Below are 21264 nucleotides of genomic sequence, written 5' to 3' on the forward strand. Positions count from 1 at the left end.
TATCAGCTGTGCACCTTTATGGTGTAAATATAACCTATCTATGAATTAGATCAAATGTAAAAGTCAGCCGAATTAGTGTTGATACTGCAAGGAGACGTATTGTGTGAAGAGAAATTGAAGATGTTGTTTAATTGTTGATATATTTATGATCCACGTCAAGTATTCAGTTTCGGCGCCATTTCTTCCAGTTTTTCCAAAGGTCTTCTCATCAGGGCTCTCTAAATAAATAACTACGGCAGATCTGTAGTATGTAATGCAGCCGAACCGTGTATTACAATGCCGTTATGTGATGACTTTCAAAGAGAAAAGCAAGAGCACTCGGAATTAAGTATTATTTTATACTTTTAAAATGTTTTCCGGATTTCATATAATATAAACACCAAATCCCAGCATGCATTGTGGCTAACACATCAGTGAGCTTAAAACCATAGCTGAGGATCTTGGGTAATCGCTCGAAATGCCTACGTCTGTTTCCTGTTATATTTATTTTGAAATTCAGTTCCTGACGGACGCCAAAAAAGCCCGAGATTATGGAATTAAACCAATAAATAAAAGCAAGGATAATTGTGTGTTATTGGTGAGTAAATAACAGTGTGTTATTTTGAAAAGAATAACAAATTAGAAGGAAAAAAATATTTTAAAAAATACAGATTTCAGTATCCTGAGGCTCTGAGCCCCATTTATTTTCATCACAGACGACAACAAAAGTCCGAAATTATACGATTTAAAATAAAAGCAATAACTGTGGCTTGATATTGAGTAAGAACATGTTTTTATGAACCACACAGCTTCCGGTCTTCCACGACCCGACCGGAGAAAAAGACGTGCTGCAGTTTGCAGGCACGAAACACATTACCAGTAGAAATACATTGATTTTAAAATCGTGCTGTGCAACACGAAAAAAAGGGGCAAATCGTGATGGTGAACACGAATCAATAGATTAAAAATCGTGATGGTGAACACGAAATGCCGTGAGACTGGGTTGGGCATTTATAGTCACTCTTAAAAACAGTTGCTATACCTTCACATCGGCCTGACGTCCGCGGAGAGTTAAAATAACAGCAATGCTGCGGTACAAGTTCGGTAAACGCGCTGGACTCACCAATACTGAGCCATGTCTCAGTCACTTTGAGGAAATCCAAGCCCTTGGAAGTGAAGAAATCGTTTAGGACAAAAGTCTTGTTTGTTAGCGATCTTGCATTGACCAGGCCAAACCTGGCAGGGGCCAGCAGATTGGCGGCGTTAGAGGACCGGGGAGCCCGACACAGAGACCTCAGGTTATGCGGATTAACCCCACGGCAGCGGGGACGAGGGGAGCAGGTCCCGCGGTGCAGGAATGCCTCATCCGGGTCGACGACAGGTACCAGCCAGGCGTCGACAGGGTCCAGGAAGCGATGAGCTGAAGAAGCCTTCATGTAACATTTTACATTTCTTTTCACACAATACGTCTCCTTGCAGTATCAACACTAATTCGGCTGACTTTTATATTTGATCCAATTGGTAGATAGGCTGTATTTACACCATAAAGGTGCAGAGCTGATAGAAAGGGACACCTGGTGGTTAAAGCATGTTATTGAATTTCATTATTTTTATTATTAGATATTAATAGGATCCCTATAAAGTATATTCATTACTCGTTATTCTCTACTAATAGTTAATTAAAGACTGTATATAATGACTATTTTGCACATCCCTTTCAAGATTTCAAGATTTTCTAAGGTTTATTGACATATCATATAGGCCTACACAACTATGGTGTAGTTCTGCACTGAATGAAAAACTTGGGTCGCAGGTTCCTCAATAGTGCATTACAAGACATCTATCAATATGTGTGCATACCTCCAGCAATGTTAACTATGTTGAAGCACTTATTTTAACTGATATTATACATAATGTATTCTACTCTTATAAGATGTATGTAGATATTTCATCTCCGGCCTTGTCAGGTATTGAACAATCAATAAATAAAGAACACAGATTGTTGAATATAAAACACAGAATTTGTGTGATTATACTAAATGATTTTCAAATAAACACCACTGCATATTTAACTGTTACACATGCTGATGTAACGCAAATGTTCCAACTTGGGATCAATAAAGTATATCTTATCTTAAGCTGATCGATGGCTACTGCCATATTTGCAAAATGTGCCTCTGAACCTTGACAAGTGCATGTTTCAGGCTCATCAATTAACAACAGGAGGGGTCACAGACATAAGACCAGCTGTTAAATAAAGCTCTTCTGACCTTAGCTGGCATGTGGGTATATATATTAATACTGCCCATTATGGGCACAAGCAATTTTCACCCATTTATTAATTATATATTTTAAATGTGAGTGTTTCCTATCCCCTAAACCTCCAGGGATGTACACAGTTTAATACTGGCAACCTCTTATTATTTGAAATACGAAAACGTCTTTTAAAACTACAACTCCCAGTAGAGACGTGCCATAGAGAACATGTTGCGAAACACAATAGCCAGCATGTGTAGTTCTGGGGACGGGGGGGGGGAGGGGGACACACGGTGGACCCGTTCAAATCCAGTTTTGGACAGTCTGCCGTGGTTCCATCCCATTTCAAGTGCTGTTCGAGAATCGGGGAGCACACTCTCCAATCACAGAGCTTGAGGACTATCACTGGGTTTGTCAAACAGAGCACATGGTGTAGTCCAAACGATAGCTGGGGATTCTGGGTAGTGCAGTGTCTTCTGCCATCCTTTACTCAGAAAAAATATTTGTTTCTCCGAATCGAAGGGGAAAAATACAAAAGCATTGCACACAATTTAAACCAATCAATGTTGTGTAATTAACAAGGATAATCTGGTGTTTTTTAGTCGATGAGTAGTGCAGATATCACTGTAAAATTAATTGACAGTAAGAGGAATACTTACTTCCGGGTGTACAATTCTCCGTTATCCAATGGGAATGGACGCTCACATTGCCTTTAAGGGCAGCCGACACAAACAAAGGCCGTGCTTCTATGAGCGTCACATCCCGCCGCAGATGGGAATACATTGTAATCAGTTGAAAGCTATTTGCGTCCCTTTATGACGCTGAAGGAGCCTAGGAGCGTCACAATTGGACGCCACGGACACTGACCAAACGTCGCTCCTGGACGCTTAGGGAGTGAGAGTGTGTTGTCCTGGCTGCCTCTAATGATTTGCCCATTATTCCACTTTGTGTTTCCCGGGTATAGGGCTGCATAATGGAGGAGATTGACTTACTTTCCAATTAATGATTTTCTGAACACAGCTAGAGGAGCGGCACTCAGGTTTCAAATAACTGATTGCCCTCATGTAAGAATTAAAGATGTTTCGTAAAATGACATGATACAGTTTATCTTGAGCTCGAGCCAAACAAAGCTGTATCCTGCTGGTTGATGGGATGCAGCAGGGAAAACGACTGTGTTTGTAGACATACTCTCATTAACGTCTATCTTTGCCTAAGTCTGGGTAATGACTTTATTATGGTAATTGGATGAAGTTACTGTAACATAAATTGTGGGCCAGATACATAATTAAAGTCTACAAACAGAAACAGTTGAAGCAAGACCTTCCAACCAATGTCTTTAATATTCAAACAGGCACAGCCCTATTCAAAGCGCAATATGTTTGCATAGCTGAGGAAAAGGTCCTGTGACTCGGAGTGTGGTATTTAGTAGAAACTTGTTGGTCTATATTTTAATCTGTAACTGATATAAAAGTGAACAAAAAATGATACAAATCCAACTATCTGTTTGGTCTTTGGAATGTGTGCCATTGTTCACATTTAATCTCTTTAAACATTCATCTGTGTGTGTGTTTGTGAATGTGTGTGGGTGTTGCTCACCTCCAGTCTGTCTGTCCTCATGAGTTTCTGTGCGGCAGCAGCAGCAGCTGGTATGGATACATTGGGGTTGCTGGTGACCAGTACGGAGCCATTGGGCAAGATGTCAGTGGGCATCAGGCCAGGCGAAACAGGGCCAAGGTAAGGGTTAAACGCAGCGGCTGCTGCAGCAGCAGCATTGACATTGGTTGCAAGACTGGGTGTGACTGAAAACATGGGCTGTTGGGACAAGCAAAATGAGAGAGTTGGTCAAAGGAAAGCTAAACTATGTTATTCACATTTTCAAGGTCTATGTAAAAACAGTGAACATTTGAATAATTACAATGTCATCCTTTCTGGCTCCTAATAAAATATTACAGATAAATAGCCCAAGAAAAGAGATGTGTGCATCATCAACAGCCAATAAGAGGATACGAACTGTGGTTGGGGTTGTGAATGCAAAGAAGGTGTCAAAAACAGGCTTTGTGCCTTGATCTGAGAGCAAAACATTACATCTTCTTTAACGTCTTTCTCTTTCAATTGAGATTACACATGAAGGAGGCCTAGACTCCGTTTGTAGTCACCTACTCCCTACATGTTTCAGATGGAATCATACGCTTCACAGACCAGAGATCACACACATATAGGAGTAATAACGCTGAGGGATGTCAAGCTGTGCGTGTGTAGGAGGGGGAGATGGGTTATACTGTAAAAACATGTACCGCCTGTAAGGGCTTCACTAGAGTTTGAAAAACACATTATGTGAGAGGGAGGCTAAGTAGTATGCTAGCTGACATAGTGAAAGCAAGTTTTCCCTGCACATTCCTGACCTCAGCCCCAGTCTGAGGATTGTCTCTTGAGCCCCTGCCAACACGACACAGTGAGTAATAGAGCAGCCATGGCTGTACAGCTACATTCCCCTCCAAAACGTCCTTGCTGCTCTGGGATGACTCAGAAAAATCAGGAATAATGGCCTTGTGGATTTTCAGATTCTTTCTGGGCTTTCTTATATATATCAGTTGTATGATATTAGTTTGGATTTTTTTCAGCTGAATGTTGGTATGATGTCAGTGAAAAGACTCACAGTCATGAGACTGTAACAATACACTGATGTCATCCTGCAAAAACTTTGTGATCTTGCTAATGAACTTTTCTGGAATCTATTTTTCTTTACTTTGCATCAATATGTGTCCTATAATGACAGGACATTGCAGATTGTTGCTATGAATCACAATCGTAATAGATTGAAAACAGTTATGTTAAATTGGGCATATTCACACAGTATGATACAAAACACATATCACCGCATGCCTCCTAACAGCAATTTGTGTACACAGTGATATGAAGTTTGTCAGACAATGGATATAAAGATTTCCTATTTTACATATCCTGAACCCGTGATAAAAAAGCATGTCCTAAATGAGCATGCAAATACTGTAGCTACATCAATTAATCGCTTTATATATTGTTTCAAAAGATATTATATTATAATACATTTTTCAATACAAAATGATATCTTTATAACATCTTTAGAATAGAGACAAGGCGTTTGAAGTGGATTGGAAACATACAAATGTTTATTATGAAACAAGTGTAATTGCTTAAAGGGGACCTATCATGCAAAATGCACTTTTGTATGTCTTTTATACATGAATATGTGTCCCCGGTGTGTCAGGGAACTCACCAAGTGTCAGAAAACACAACCCTTTCTCTTTTCCTCCATACCCAAATCTCTAAAAACGGGGCTGCAACGGAGCTGATTATTATTTGAATTTTTATGACGTCAGAAAAGGGTTGCTCCGCATATATGGGCAACTCGCCGCCTATCAGGGGAATGAGAGACCGCTCGAAAGCGCTGGAGACGCTGTAGTGCATATGCCAGGCCTGTAAGTGGCGCTGTAGTCTGCCACAAAAGCAGAATCAGCCCTTGCAAAAACAGGGCTGGAAAAGAGCAAATTGAGCGAAATGAGGCATGGCTAAAATGCATGATCTGTTTGGTGTTTTGAAAAAAAAACTTCACAGACATGTTTTATATAGGTATGGCCCTACAATATATGTTTCAAATATAGCATGATAGGTCCACTTTAAGTTATCCGGCTCAATCCAAATGCACAAACTTATTTAACTGGATGTCTTTAAGACGATCACAGTGCTCCCCATCATCTAGTGTACTGCAGTAGAGCCACACCCTAGCATCAGCCAGCATTTAACGCTTATAATTAATCATAAACTAAATAGTTACAGAAGCCTAGGCCTCCATACTTTGTGTTTAAGGTATTGTCGTATTTATAATTTAAGTGTATTTAGAGTATAATATAATACTGGTGGTGCCTGTTTGCAAGATTGGGGTACATTTCAAGTGTTATCTTATTTTCCTTTTTACACTGCAAAACTAGTCAGATATATTGTTTCACAGATTCCGTTGAAAGTTGAGAAAAGTTCAACTTTTCAAGCGGTGACGGAAGCGCCAGCCAATCAAATCATATGCCAGTACAAGCGCTAGCCAATCAAACCGTGTGCTTGTGTGTCCGGGGTGGGAGATTAATGTGATTGGTTGTTGGCACACTGGCAAGCTTCAACGCGACGGAACCGTGTGGACGTACCGTTACCGCTGCGCCGTGGCGTGCACAGCGATCGCGGCCACTCTATTCAATGCATCTGTTTCCACCAGACGCGCCGCGTTACGGCTCAGAAGCGTCCCAGAAGCGTCCCAGAACTGTCCCAGAAGCGTCCCAGAAGCGTCCCAGAACTGTCCCAGAAGCGTCCCAGAAGCGTCTCGGCGCTGGCCTCTGCAAAAAATACGCGGCTGGTCTATTTTTGACGCGAGACGTTGCATAGCACCGGCCAGGAAGTGGAACGGTCAGAGCATCCAGTCAATCCCCAAACTAAACACATTTTGCAGAGCCTATCCCTCCGTAGTCTTTCAAGTAAAATGCCAGCGTTCTCCTCCGGTTTACAGGCACTGTGTAAATTATATAGAATAATTATGATGATGAATGCATTTTTTTACCACTAAAATACAGCAACACATCTTTGATTCATGTCGTTTATAACTGGACAATTATTGTTAACATTTTTTAACTGTTACTATTACTGTAGTAGTTGTCTTTGACGTTAACTGCAATGCATTTATCATTAAAGCGCCTGCGAAGCCACTTTTGTCTCGTAGCCAATCATATCCCGATCCGGCCGCAAAGCACCAGCCCAGTAATCAAACCACCAATTACAATGAAGCAAGTGTGATTTTCAAAAGTATAGCTAGCTAGTTAGCTGTTAATTTCTTCTTAAAAGGTGGTTACACAAAAAGATTTCATGGCAAACATAACAAAAAACCTGCATTGGATCCAAATGCCAACAGAAGTACCAACGATGGACTCACAGCTGGTGCCTTTGCTAGTATCGAGTCACCGGATAAATGTACAGGAGGGTCCCGTGAGCAGAGACTGGAGCCGAGCCAGGCAGTAACGACATCAGACAGCTGGCTGATAGTGCTGGGAATCTGCCATAGGCCTACTGCTACGGACTTGGGAGATAGAGGAAGCGACCCGTCTCAGCCCACCCTGCCAGACTATCCAAAAACTTCATCTGATAACTTCAAAACCTACACACTGAATACAGCAAAGATGCAGAAACTGTGTCCTGTTTTCTGTGCTGGCAGTTGCAGTACAACAGAAGAGATGAATGATGTTTATGATGCCACTGCGAAGCGTTGCATTTTGTTGCATTAAGTTTAAGGTAAGATAATGAGTTGAAGTTATAAACTGCCACGTAATTATATTTTAATTACGTTTAATAACTTTTAGTTCAATATGCTTATAATATTAAACACTAATGACGATCTCTACCAGCTCGGTTAATAATCAAAAGTGAAATGCATTTTAACCTGTGCGAATTGGGTTTGTCAAACCACTCACCACAGCTTATTTTTAAACTAAACTTTAGTGGTTGGCTTAATTTGTCTCTGTTTCATTTTTTAAATAATTGTGTTATGGAAACTTATCCTACATAAAATGTGTATTGAGTAGTTCTACTTCAAATGCTAAGCTAACGTTTGCTTATCAGTTTAGCAGGTGTAGTTGTGTTAGCAGTAATTTCATTTTACTCTGGTTTGTGGAAGTGTCTAAAGGAAACTGTTTTGTAATGCACAACACCTCTACTAAGTAATGTTGACAATAGTATTAAAGGTGACATGTCATGCTTTTCCGGTTATTGCCTGTCCCCTTGTGTGTTATGAAGGTTTTTATGCATGTAAACGGTCTGCAGAGTCAAAACCCTCAAAGTACACCATGTAGGGAGTACAACTCTAAAACAGAAAATACCTCCCCAAAACGCCTCGTTGGAGATACGTCACTGTCCATTTGATTCTTCCGGGTACATCATGATGTCATGTCGTCCCCGGAACGAAATGGACCAATCCGTGGAGCCGTTACGTTACGTCCGCGGAGCCGTTACGTTACGTCCGCGGAGCCGTTACGTTAAGCCCCCGCTGATTGGTCCAAATTGACCAATCCACGGACTTCCTCACACACTCAGTGCATGCAGCTCTGCTGATTTCTCCTCCCTGGCTGCAGGCTGATAACAGACAGTTGGGATCGCGGCGAAATTCTCTCTGCAGACCCATTCTCACAGCGTTTATCAACCTTTTTATTACTCAATATCAAGCCACACTTATTGTTTTTACTTCGGCTGTGACTTTGTGTGTGCTCAGGGTGAGTTTGGCTGTGTTTCGCTGTGTATCGCTAAACAAGGAAATCACACCTCCACGGAGCTTATCGCGATTCACAACGTCCCGACCAATCAGAGCACACTGTGCTCACAGGGAGGGGGGGAGAGCTGCAACGAGCCGTTTAGTAGAGAGAGTGAATACACATACTTTACAGAGATGCTGTATGCGAAACCAATGTGAGTTTGGAAAATTGCACAGTATAAATCTATTCTAGTAGACCACAACAATGGAATTATGATCAGTGGAAATGGCCATGACATGTGACCTTTAAAGGCAACAAAGGGGAATTTATTTAATTTTAGAGTTTGTAATTACTTAATTTGTATGTTGTAAGACTTGATGCAGTGATTTGTCAATCAGTATTTCTGATAAGAAATGGTAAACTACATAATAACGTTTCTAAAACTGACCTTCGTAAGAACTGTGGAGGTAGATTTAGGACAAGGCAGGGTTGGTAGTTTTGTTTGGATTTACTATTTTTATGAAAACATATTATTTTCTTAAACAGGTCTGAGGCAAACATTGGAGGCTTCTGGAGAGGGAGTGTAAGAACCTGAAGCTGTCTGTTATTTGATTAAAGGGATGCAACACACTACAGAAGCACTACAGAAGCAAATGACATGCAAACAAAATGAAACTATGTGGAACTCTGCATCTCTTTAATATATGAATATTATTTTATATCTGCTGTTTTAGGCCATCCCCTTTTCAATATAAAAAGTAACACTTAAACAAACCACACCTGATTTTAATAAAACAACCATGCCCTGTTAATTTCCTCAGTAAATGCATAGTCCGGGAGCCGTGGGGTTGAACCTTGTTTCATCAGATAACGATTTTTTTTCTCTGCTGTTTCTTGTAGCTTGGGGGTACCTCTTCAAAATCCAACAGGGTGCCCGGTGATATGCCTTGAGCATTTTCGGATATTAACCCCTTTATGCCCAAAATGCCCAAATCCCTGAAAAATAAGGATTTGTGAGATTTCATGCAAAATGTTGCTTTCTCCAATGTTTATTCATAAAGGAGGTCAAGTGTTCCAAATTAATGAATATTAACCCTTTTATGCCAGCTTTTCATGTCATGTCTAACACATGTTGTAACCATTTCATCTAAAGTGTAATATACCCTGTGATTATGTAATTAAACCATAATTGCAAGATTTTGTTACATACGTATTCTGCCTCCAGATTGTATTTGGCAAGATGTATGTGGCACTATTGTCCCTCCAACTGCCAGTGTAGACAGTGCTGTAAAGATTGGAGAGGCAATGTTAGAACAATTTGAAAATACCTGGTGTTACATCCCAACTAGGGGAAGAGGAATGCAACACACACCAGTATGTAATTGGTAATAATTATAAGTGGTTTTATTACAGAACAGGATGAAACAAAAGGGAAGGCGTGTAGCCTGAACAAACAAAAGGGCCAAAAGGGCACAGGTTGATTGCCCAACAAAAGGAGGACCTCTAAAAAATGAGTCTAATGGCATACAGGGAAAATAAATAATATAAAGAACGAAACAAAACCTCACTTTAAAAGTGGTACAACTAACCAAATAATCTATACACAGCTAAACTAAAGGCGACAATCACAGAATCAAAAACGACTCTAACCACTAACTAATCACACAAGGTTAACCACAGTTCAACAGAATTCACTAAGGAGCAAGTAGCGAGAGGCGTCTGTTCACTCAACAGAGCCTCCAGAGTGGTGATAGTCCGCGGCCTTTGTACTCCTCCCCAGCAGGTGTGCGCCGGCTGTGCGCTGCGATTGGATGACGTCAATCCAATCACCATCTTCAGAGGCGGACCAGAGGATGGGCAGCCAATGACGTCAGGGCTACTACGCAGCTTATTTACATATTACACGCACTGCTGAAAACACTCACAGGCAGATTAATGAGCAGACAGAAACAGCAACCGTAACACCTGGCTAGAGGGATTTTACAACACCATCTCAAGCAAAGTGAAGACCATGGCAAAAACAATGAAATCCATCAAAATTGGCGACTCCAAAATGTATGACCTAAATGTGATCTATTCAAGGAACATCGCACTGTTCTCTAGCGACCGCAATGTTGACGTGAAGGATGTCTTCGCCTATGAGCTGGCACCAGTCCAAACTGCCATGTTCACAGAGGACGGAATGCGAATTTGTAAAGCCAAGTCCACACTGAAGAAGTCACTCCAGGTTGAAGTCTCCAGGAGGAATGCCGGTGATGCAGATGTCACTGTCATTGATGGATCAGCACTTATTTGGACCATACACTGGCCAGCTGATGGTACTGTCGCTGATTTTATTGATAATGTTAAAACACAGCTGATTTCATACCTGTCAGAGAGTGACGTCGACCTCATCTTTGACAGATACCATGATTACAGTATCAAGTCTGTCACCAGAGATGTCAGGGAGACAGTGGTCAGTAGGAAACATCATCTCCTCCTATCAACTAAGCTACCAGCCCAGAAGGTTGTCTTGTCATCCATTGAAAGCAAGAAACAGCTCAATCTATTACTATTTAAGGAACTGACCGAAGACAGGCTTTTCCATCTACGGGGCACAAACAAACACAAGTTGGTGGTGACAGGGGAGGACTCATGCCCCATCGAGATCAGGATGGAAGAAAGAAGGAGCCGATATGAGCTAGAAAATCAGAATGGAAGAAGCTGACACCATCATCACCAAGCGTCTTTGGGTTCAGAAAAGCGCTATATAAAATTAATATATTATTATTATTATTATTATTATCATTGTCCAACAAGTCCTGGGGTGTGCTGGAGAAGCCCATCAAATCTCTGTGGTTTCTGATGACACAGATGTGTTCGTCCTACTCCTTCACCATCACCATCAGGCAGGACTGGATGTACCACTCATCATGGAATCCCCCCCGCAAGGAAAGAGCAATAGTGGACATCAAGGCGACACTGTCCAAGCATTCAGAAATTGTCGAGAACCTTTTACCAGCCCATGCCATATCGGGATGTGACACTGTAGCGTCTTACTATGGGTTGGGAAAAGGCTCTGTCATCAAAGTCCTGAAAGCTACGAACTATCAGCAACATGGATGCACCATTCCAGCAAGTCCTCTACCAAGCCACTGCCTTCATCTCAGCCTGTTATGGCATAAAGGAGAACACAGACATGTCACACACAAGGCTACTTGTCTGGGGGGGAAATAACGGAAAAGGACATATGTCTGCTCCAAACCTTGCTGCTCTACCACCAACAAATGAAGCCTTCATTGAGAATGTTAAGAGGGCCCACTTTCAGGCAATGTTGTGGCGAAATCTCAATGTAAACCTGCTGCCAGCACTGAACCCAGAGGAATTTGAATGGAACAAAGATATGTGTAACAGGTCACTGATCCCAACCCATCTATCAGAAGATGCCAAACTTGTCCCAGATTACATTTTGGAGATGATCAGGTGCATGTGGCTGCAAGAGTGAGACCCCTTGCAACTCCAAGAAGTGCAGTTGTAAAGTGCATGGTTTGCCATGCACAATGTTCTGTGCATGTTTCAGGGTGGGTTGCTCAAGATCCTAACACTAGATGATCATCAGCAATATTTGTAATGTGTCATTTCTATATGATAATGAGCAACAATCTGCTTGCCTTTCCTTTTTGTTGTTGGCAATAAACACCATGCAGTTGCTTGCATTGTCTTTGCAGAATTCACTGGAAATTCACCTGGTTAAATAAAGGCTACTGCACTACAAAAGTATGTATTGCTGGGTCAGCTTGAAAGGGTTAATATGAATTAATTTAGAATACAATGCACTGTATGAATATAAACATTGGGGAGGGCAAATGTGATGCATTTGATTTGAATATATTTCAATATTATTGCATGAAATCTCATAAATCCTTATCTTTCTGGGATTTTGGCCATGACAGGGTTAATATCCAAAAATGCTCAAGGGATATCACCGGGCACCCTTCTGTTGAAGAGGTACCTCCAAGCTACAAGAAACAGCAGGAAAAAAAACGTTATCAGATGAAACAAGGTTCATCTAAAAATCAGGCTTTGGCTCCCAGACTAATAGTGTATGTAGACAGTTCTCATTCATAACACTCCGTTCGATGTCTCACTATGGGATGCGCCTCATCGCGGAGCAAACAGAAGCATCAATCTCATTACGCCAATCCTGATTGGCTGGTGATCTTGACGTCAGCGTCAGGGAATTCACCCCCTATACAGATGTAGCACTCCAGATCAGACTCAAAAGGGTGTGTCCCAGTCAAAAGCCCAGCGGATGCCAGGGGCTGGGGGTGTTGCCAAATTGCTAGAGGGCGTTGCCCAATTTCCCCATTTGTTCAATTACAGGATTTAACCATTAGATGGCGCTTCATTCACAAAATACACAATGGGTGTTGTAGAAACATCAATATTTTAGATCAAATAAAGTATATAGTTTGCTTTATGCAGTATATTTCCTGTAATATTGTACAGTAGATTGAAGTAAATCAACTTATACATTAAGATAAGATAAGATGGACCTTTATTAATCCCGTGGGGAAATTCAGTAGTTCAAACAGCAACAGGGTGAGAGTGAAAAACAGGACAGCACAGATTCACACAGATTAATAAAATCAAAAATAAGATGAGCGATAAAAAATAATAATAATAATGAGAAACTATGAAATAAGAAATGAATAAAACTAAAATGTAATTATCATATCATATATTATAATGTATTGTATTATTAAGTAATATCATACATTAACCCCATTATAGCAGATGCCACATTAAATGGATGAACACATGTATGTAGTGCTGCGTACCTGGACTCACATTCAGGTTCAGGTCCGGACTCAAGTCCAGAGGTTCAGGTTCAGGTCCGGACTTATAAGTCCGGACCTGAACCCATGGCTTGTGTCAAGTGGTGTGAGTAACTAAAGTGAACTTATTGTGAGCTAATTATCAATTGAAAATTAACTCATAATCAACTCAAATTCAAACTCATCAGGTTTATTGTGCTCCCTTCCAACTTGTGTCTACATTTCTCTACAAAGTACAAATGTGCCACTTAGTCTACAAATGACTTATGACAGCAACTACAGTGAACTACTACAAAGTTCAAACATTTATTTCATTTACCAAACTAAAGTAACCAAACAGTCCCTGAGCTGACTGAGCCTAAATCCCTAAAACGTTGCTGAAAGGTAGAGTGTAGAGTAGACTATACGCATCACACTGTTACACACCTAATATACAGTATAGGCTATACTCTAGTGACTGTACAGTCAGAGTGTACTGTACTGTCTGTGCACCATGTATTTTCTACAACTCTACAATACATACTGTTAGAAATTAAAATCAATGTTGATATGGCGTAATTTTGAATTAAAAACACTAATTTAAATCACTTTTATTCTGAAAAAACCGAAAGTTCACACTATTAACTTAAAACTTTTATTCTGAAAATTCTTCACTTCCGGTTAGCATTAGCATGTGGCGAAATTCTACGTTTTCAAACCGTAAATCGAAGGTGAAATGACATGTGATGTTGTACACTGAGCACACTGGGATTAGCACTCATTTATTGACGCTGAATAACGTTTATCAGGGAATGTTTAAATAACCACAGACACCAGAATATACGTAAGTGCTAGTTTTTTTGCGAGTCCAAGTACCGGTTCCTGACGTTCCGGTTTTAACCGGACTTGAACCGAAACTTTTTACAAGTCCAGTACCGGTTCGGCGTACCGGTACGCAGCACTACATGTATGCATCAATAATTACAACAGAGTATTTCTAAATACAAGTTGTAAAAATACTTATATGTATTTAATATTAACCCTTTGGAGTCGACCGTCACGCCGGCGTGATCAGATCACATGACCTGTTCAAGCCGGTGCCGCATAAAAACAACAGTCCGGACAACATTGCCGTGTGTTTCTGTCGAAAGTGCTGGCTTGAAACTACTGTATATCCCAGTCTTTGATTCATGCAAAAAGACCCAGTAAACACGGAGATACGGTGATATAAAGTTAATACATTTCAAAAGTATGAAATATGGAAGCACATATTTGAATATCTTCGCCATATTTGATCATTTTACGAAACGGAAAATACTGGAAACTGTAGATCCTGCTCAACAAGATGTATATGTGTATTTCTGTCGAAAGTACTGGCTCGAAACTATATGCCAGTCTTTGTTTCATGCAAAAATACCCAATAAACACGGACATACGATGATATAAAGTTAATACAGATATATTTCAGAAGTATGAATAATGGAAGCACATATTTTAATATTTTCGCCGTATTTTATCATTTTACGAAACGGAAAATACTGGAAACTGTAGATTCTGCTCAACAGGATGTATTTACCAGAAAGGGGTGAGGTAATCGGGTAAACGGAGTAATACGAAACGAGACGAAAAGAGACGAAAAGGGACGGCGGGAACCGAAGAGAGACGGCGGGAAATGGAGAGAGACGAAGATATACGAAGACAGGCTGCGGGAGACGAAGAGAGGCTGCGGGAGACTGCGATTGAAGTAAAGTGACAAACAAACATTGAAAATGTAGATATAGTTAGATATATTTAGAGTTTTGAAGACTCAACTATGATGAAGAGAACTCTGAACGTGAGTCAAGCTTTAAGCTTGTTTTTTGACATGGAGGAGGAGGAATCTGTGATGTTGCCCTCTGTGTCGTAGTTGACAGAAACCGCTTTGAAGCGTGGCACAGATAAAGACAGAAAAAACAGATTTTTGTACATAATGTGTATATATATATATATTTGTATTATATTTATAATAACACTTTTGCCTTATCAGAATGAAATCCCATGCTACCTCAATCAAACGTTCACATTATCATAGTCACATCCCATGTATATATTTCCAGCTTTTAAATGGTTTCGTTGTGTATGTTTGTGTTGTGAAAAATAAAATAATTTTCAAAATCTGTTTTTACATATATGTTGTGATTTTGGGTCCAAAATGTTCATATAGTAGAAGATCACCTACATCCAAACGAAATAAATATAATTAATTATGATGAATACGTTAAGTCTTGTTCATTGTTTTTCACTTTTATTAAATGTTTGATATTTCTTTCTCTGTGTGCGGGGGATCACAGGAGGGGGGAGAGCTGTGGAATGTGACTCCACACATTCCGATGGCCAATTAGTTTTAAACAAAGGGTCCCCAACATACATATGAAACATGGGGGGGTTGGGGCTGGAGAACGGTATGGTCCTACCGTTTTCATACTTTATATATCTTAGCATATTCATACACACTGTTCATACTGCTCACAGGCTGATATCTAGTGTATTCATACCCCTCACTGTTTATTCATCATTCAATTAATTATATATTTTATTCTGTAGATTGTGAACATTACTTTTCACTTTACTGCTTGTTGCTCCTGGTTAGAAGCTAAACTGCATTTCGTTGTCTCAGTATCGGCGGTCACTCCTGATGAACCCACCAGGGCTGTTTCCTCAGAACGAGAGGAAAGTTTTTACCAGGACAGCTTTTTTAAGGGACAGCATCGCCCTGAGATCTATGCTGCTAATATGTTCATGGCCATAACGCCATTTGTAACATAGGCTATGGGAGAATGGTGAAAATAACCAACTGGACTGGGACCAATGGGAAAATGCCTCTTCCCCTCAATGTGAAGCAACAGATTGAGTCTTATGTTTCCAATCGGTTCCCAAATCTGAACATTGACCAGTGGCATAAGATCAGGAGCCGGGTAAACGAGAGACTGAGGAGCCCCAGAAAAACAGATCCCGAAATCGCTCGTCCTGGTTTCCGCAGCAGATAGGCCTACAGCATGTGTCTGTTACTGTATGTCAGTTATTTTAAATAAAATGGTGAAAACTGAACTTGAAAATTGTTTCCTCTTTTTATTTTCGGGATGGGGAGATGTGTGTGATTAAAAATTCATTCGCAGAAATGTAAAGTGATCTAACTAAGTTCTATTCATATTCTTGACGGGAAGAGCCGTGTAAATGGGTGGCCATATGCATTTGAAAAGCAATATAAATCACACAGTTATTATGCAATAGGCTATAAAAGCACCACCGATTACCTTTCTCCAATTCAAACTCTTGACGGGAAAAAAGGAAGGTGTAAATGGTTGGGCTATACTGTACTGTATACATACAAAGGCCATTCAATAGACGTTCAATATATAGTATTCGTTTATTAGAGTCGGCTTGACTCGGTTTGCATTCATAAAGAATGCACAAATGTGTTTAATCGTTAATGTCATAGTATTCGTTTATTAGTCCCCGAGGGGAAATGGGTAGCAGCACATCACAGAGGCATTTAAAAAGTGAAGAACATTCAAGTTAAACAATACTAAGTAAACAATTAACACAGTAAATTATGTGGATTAAATCACATTTATTTCGTTAAAAATAAACGAAATGACTCGGTTTGCATTCATAAAGAATGCACAAACGTGTTTAATCGTTCATGTCAGATATGTAGGCCTACTAAGTAAATAGCCTACATTAGTTCCTGCTCAAGATTAGATTCAACTTTATTGTTATTGCACAGATTACAGGTACTGAGACAACGAAATGCAGTTTAGCTTCTAACCAGGTGCAACAAGCAGTAAAGTGAAAAGTAATGTTCACAATCTACAGAATAAAATATATAATGAATTGAATGATGAATAAACAGTGAGGGGTATGAATACACTAGATATCAGCCTGTGAGCAGTATGAACAGTGTGTTAATCGTTAATGTCAGATATGTACTAAGTAAATAGCCTACATTAATTTCATGATGGATTAAACCACATTTATTTCGTTAAAAATAAACAAAATGATTAAATGCAGGGTGAATTGCCCTAATGTGGAACATTTTTGCATTTCAGACTTCGGGTATATTGCGACATGAAGCCGATACAATAAATCAAAATCCAGTAACATTCTGAAATCCCCAGGATGTGTCCTAATCAAACCAAAAGAGAACATGCAGATATTAAACTCATACAAGAAATGGTAGACATATTAGTACTCTTAGTGCCAAGTTGTCTCAGACAATCTGTTTTCCTAATGTGGGACAGTTCTGTGCAAAATGTGGGACACTGAAAAGTCTATATTAAAAAGCCTCAGTCACCTTCATTCATGTAATAAAAAAATCTCAGGCCAGTAACACTCAAAGCTACAGTAAATGTGCAATACCATGCTATGTTACTATTTATAATGTTATTGTTGTTACAACAGAAGATGTTTTTATTTAAATTGAAGTTAAATGCATCAATCTGGTGCACTGAGGGCAAAATTAGTAGATTTGTGGATACGGCTCTCAACACTCATATGAAACAGAACTGTTCTTACAATGTGTGTTGGAAGGTATTAAATTACTATGCATATTTTATTGTGTAAACACACAGCTGATCACCTGAGAGCTGCCGTTTCATTCAGAGCGTTTAAAAAAAACGACGGTCTGATTTCAACAACTCAATGTGTGATTATTATAGCAGTAATATTAGACACTAATAATACAGTAAACTATGAACACTGTACATATTATTGTTTGCCCGTGGGATTAGGATGATCGGTAGAGAGCCGCTGCGTCGGATGTGATATAAAAACAAAGCGATTATTGTCGTTGTTGTAAACTCACGTGGATTAAATGTAGTGCATTCATTTCAACTCGCGAAATATGATACATTAAATGATCGCGAGGATCACGATCGAACATCGTTTGTTTGACCCTGGATGCATTTCCTGATCTAAAAACATAGCGATGGTTTTGTACTTACGCGGCGTAAATTACGCCAACGTGAATTAAACATTATTTTGTTAAATAAAAACATGGTGATGTTTAGTAAATGATTACATGTCTCTTACTTAAGCACAGAATGTGATCCTATCCGTGACATATATGGATCTTAACAAATATCCGCTATATCAGATCCCTGTAGATCAGCTGTTTATTTCACATGAGTTCCAGTGTGGCAGCTTTTCACGGCTCCCCCTGGTGGATCCATGATCCATTGCTGCTGGTTTCATTATAATTAAATGTATTTATCAAGGGGGCGTTTCAAGTCCTGCGGGGGGGGTTTCCTTTTCAGCAGGGGCCCACCCCGTGCCGATCACGGACCCGCCCGGGTAGGCGTCTGAAACGAAGCGCTACATCTGTAAGTAGCTTGCGCCACAACGCATGCGTCATTCAAACACCTCTTCTCGCTTCAGAGCACATCTCTACAGTAGCCGGACAAGCTTAACGGTCCACAGACTGAACCCAAATACCCATTTCGGTCGACGGGCGCTCGCCGGCTACTCCTTCTGCTTCGCAGGCAGACGGTAGTACTAACGCTAGTTAGTATTAAAATCGACCTCGCCCTTCTCTTCCCGGGAAAGTAAGGTAGGTCCGATTTTTTAAGCTAGCAACACACCTGTTGCTAGCTCGCTCCCTCTCTATCGACACCACGGTAGCGAGGAAGTTTTTTCTTTTCTCTTCTCCACGGAGGAAGAAAGGATTAAAGGAGCATACTGTCACACCAGTCAGTATTCTCCGGGAATAAAAGACCCACACCGTCCTTTTCTCCAGATTAAGGACAGGGTGGTAACATATTTTTTCTCCCGTCTTACCTGTCGAGAGCGGGCCCTCTCCACGCCACGAGGCGAACAAGATGGACGCCCCTCTCCCTCACACCAGAGGAGTCAGGGACTCGGTGGCTCGACTCGGTGGCTCGACTCTGCGGCTGCGGGTTGAAGATATCGGGCACAGACACACACCAGGTCTGCTCGTCCTGCCTCGGGCTGGAACACGCCGGCCGGCAGTCAAGACACGGGGGCGTCCGCCACAGAGAGTGAACCCCTCTCCGTGTCGGTCTGGGGCTCATTATCTGCGATGGCTACAGAACCGGAATCCCGCGTCCTGGCAGGCCGGGACCCGGTGACGGCAAGACACGCGGGAACGGGTCCCCACGCTTTACCAAGCTGGGGCTCCCGGTTAGACCTCACCATGGTCTCACCCGCGGAGGATGTCCTCGAGCTGGACTACGAGGAGGACGAAGAGGACACCTTGGTGTTCCTCCTGTCCGAGTCGGATGAACAGGAAGAGGACACCTTCATGTCATCGGCGAGGGCTGCAAAGCCTGGAGCAAGGGCTGCTCTCCCGGGCGATAGCACACCAGCTTCGCCCTGTCTGAGCTTGGACCTGCAGGCCGTGTGTAAATGTGCTGCGGCCAGACTCGACATCCCGTGGCCTGTAATGGCCAAGGAGATCTCCAGGTCCCGCTACGAAGGGAAACATTTTCGCCAAGCAGCGCGGACAAAGAGGCAACTCCTTCCGGTCTTCCCGGAGATGTTGGATGAGGTGTCGGTCTCGTGGAGAGACCGGCCCTTCAGCAACAAGGTCCCAATCCAGGGTGCCTCCTCCCTAGACTGTGACGGAATGGAGAAGCTCGGCCTGCTCCACATACCGCCCATGGAACCGCTGGTAGCGGCCCACCTCCTACCGAGGGCGGGCCCGTCACCAAGCAGGAACCCCACGCTGCCAGCAAAGTTGGACCAATTTCAGTCGACAATGACTGAAAGGTCCTAGAAAGCTGCAGCGTTGTCCGCCAGGGCCCTGAATGTGTCCTCACTGCTAACCGCTTACCAAACGGAGCTCTGCGAGGACCTGTCGGGTAACCCGGGGGCAGCCACTCTGGACGAGATGGCAGCGGTCATGGACATTTGTCTCCGTGTCCAACGCTGCGCCGTCCAGGCCACGGGCAAGGCAATGGGGATCATGGTGGTGCAGGAAAGAGCGAGATGGCTCAACCTCACCAACCTCCCTGACCGGGAAAAGGAGGATGTGCTGGATATGCCCATCGTTCCCGAGGGAATTTTCGGCTCCGCTCTCGCCTCCATGCAAAGGAGGTGTGAGTCGAAAAAGAAGGAGGACGAGGCACTCCACCTCTGCCTCCCTCGAAGGGTCCAGCCGCTGCCTTCGCAGCAGCAGTCCTTCGCAGCAGCAGTCCTTCGCAGCAGCAGTCCTTCGCCCAAGCTGCCTCGAACTCTGCTCGGTTTAAAGCACCGAAGACGCAGAGGTCGCAGCCCGCCCCGAGTCCCCAGCCCAGGCTGGAGACAAGGGCAAGCTGGCCTAGAAAATCTCCGGTTCCGGCTGCAGCTCAGGGGCAGCCAACCCAGAATTTCGGCCAGCAGTCGAGGAAGAAGAAGCGGACCGGCGTGACGGCCCCTCCTTCTCCCCTCTGTGACAGAGCTGGAAGTCCACGGTTCCCCAGCTCTGAATGTGTTCCCGCCGCCTCGAGAGATGCCTCAGCACCATCCTCAAGTCCGCACAAACACATGTCACACATTGGTTGATTTTTATGTTATAAAACATTTGCCGATGAAGTCACGTGATCAGCTGGACAAGATGGCAGCATAGGTTAAACTCGCTCAACCCAGTGATGCTAATTCTGTAAATATATACCGTTGAGACCATTTTAAAAAATATATATATTTTAGCCTCTATGAGTGTTTGATCGAAGGCAATGTCTAAATCGAGCAAAAAGTCGCCGCCTGAAAAGGGTCCCGAGACGAGGGGGAAGTCTGACATGGAGGCGTTAGCTTGAGAAGCAACAAGGCTATCTGGATTCGCGCTTCGACCAACTCCAACAGATGGGGAGGGAGACGGAGGGGAAATTGACTTCTATCCAAACGGACTTGATGGTACTGAGTGAAAGCATCGGCACCGTCAAGGCAGAGATGGGCAAGATACGGTTGGATGTGGTGAAAAATTCGGGTATGCTAGCCAC

At 42.1% G+C, this 21264-nt stretch overlaps 1 protein-coding gene across 4 annotated transcripts in view; it reads right to left on the reverse strand.

Moving 5' to 3' along the window:
- LOC117457264 (muscleblind-like protein 1) overlaps positions 1 to 21264 on the reverse strand; it is a 130639-nt gene that overhangs the window by 25779 nt on the left and 83596 nt on the right. For all 4 annotated transcript variants that reach the window (XM_034097227.1, XM_034097229.1, XM_034097228.1 and 1 more), the window contains exon 4: positions 3832 to 4047. In XM_034097227.1, the coding sequence (XP_033953118.1) occupies positions 3832 to 4047 (216 nt within the window). The remainder of the gene's footprint in view (positions 1 to 3831; positions 4048 to 21264) is intronic.

Source organism: Pseudochaenichthys georgianus, chromosome 13 (genome assembly GCF_902827115.2).
Source record: "Pseudochaenichthys georgianus chromosome 13, fPseGeo1.2, whole genome shotgun sequence".
NCBI lineage: Eukaryota > Metazoa > Chordata > Actinopteri > Perciformes > Channichthyidae > Pseudochaenichthys > Pseudochaenichthys georgianus.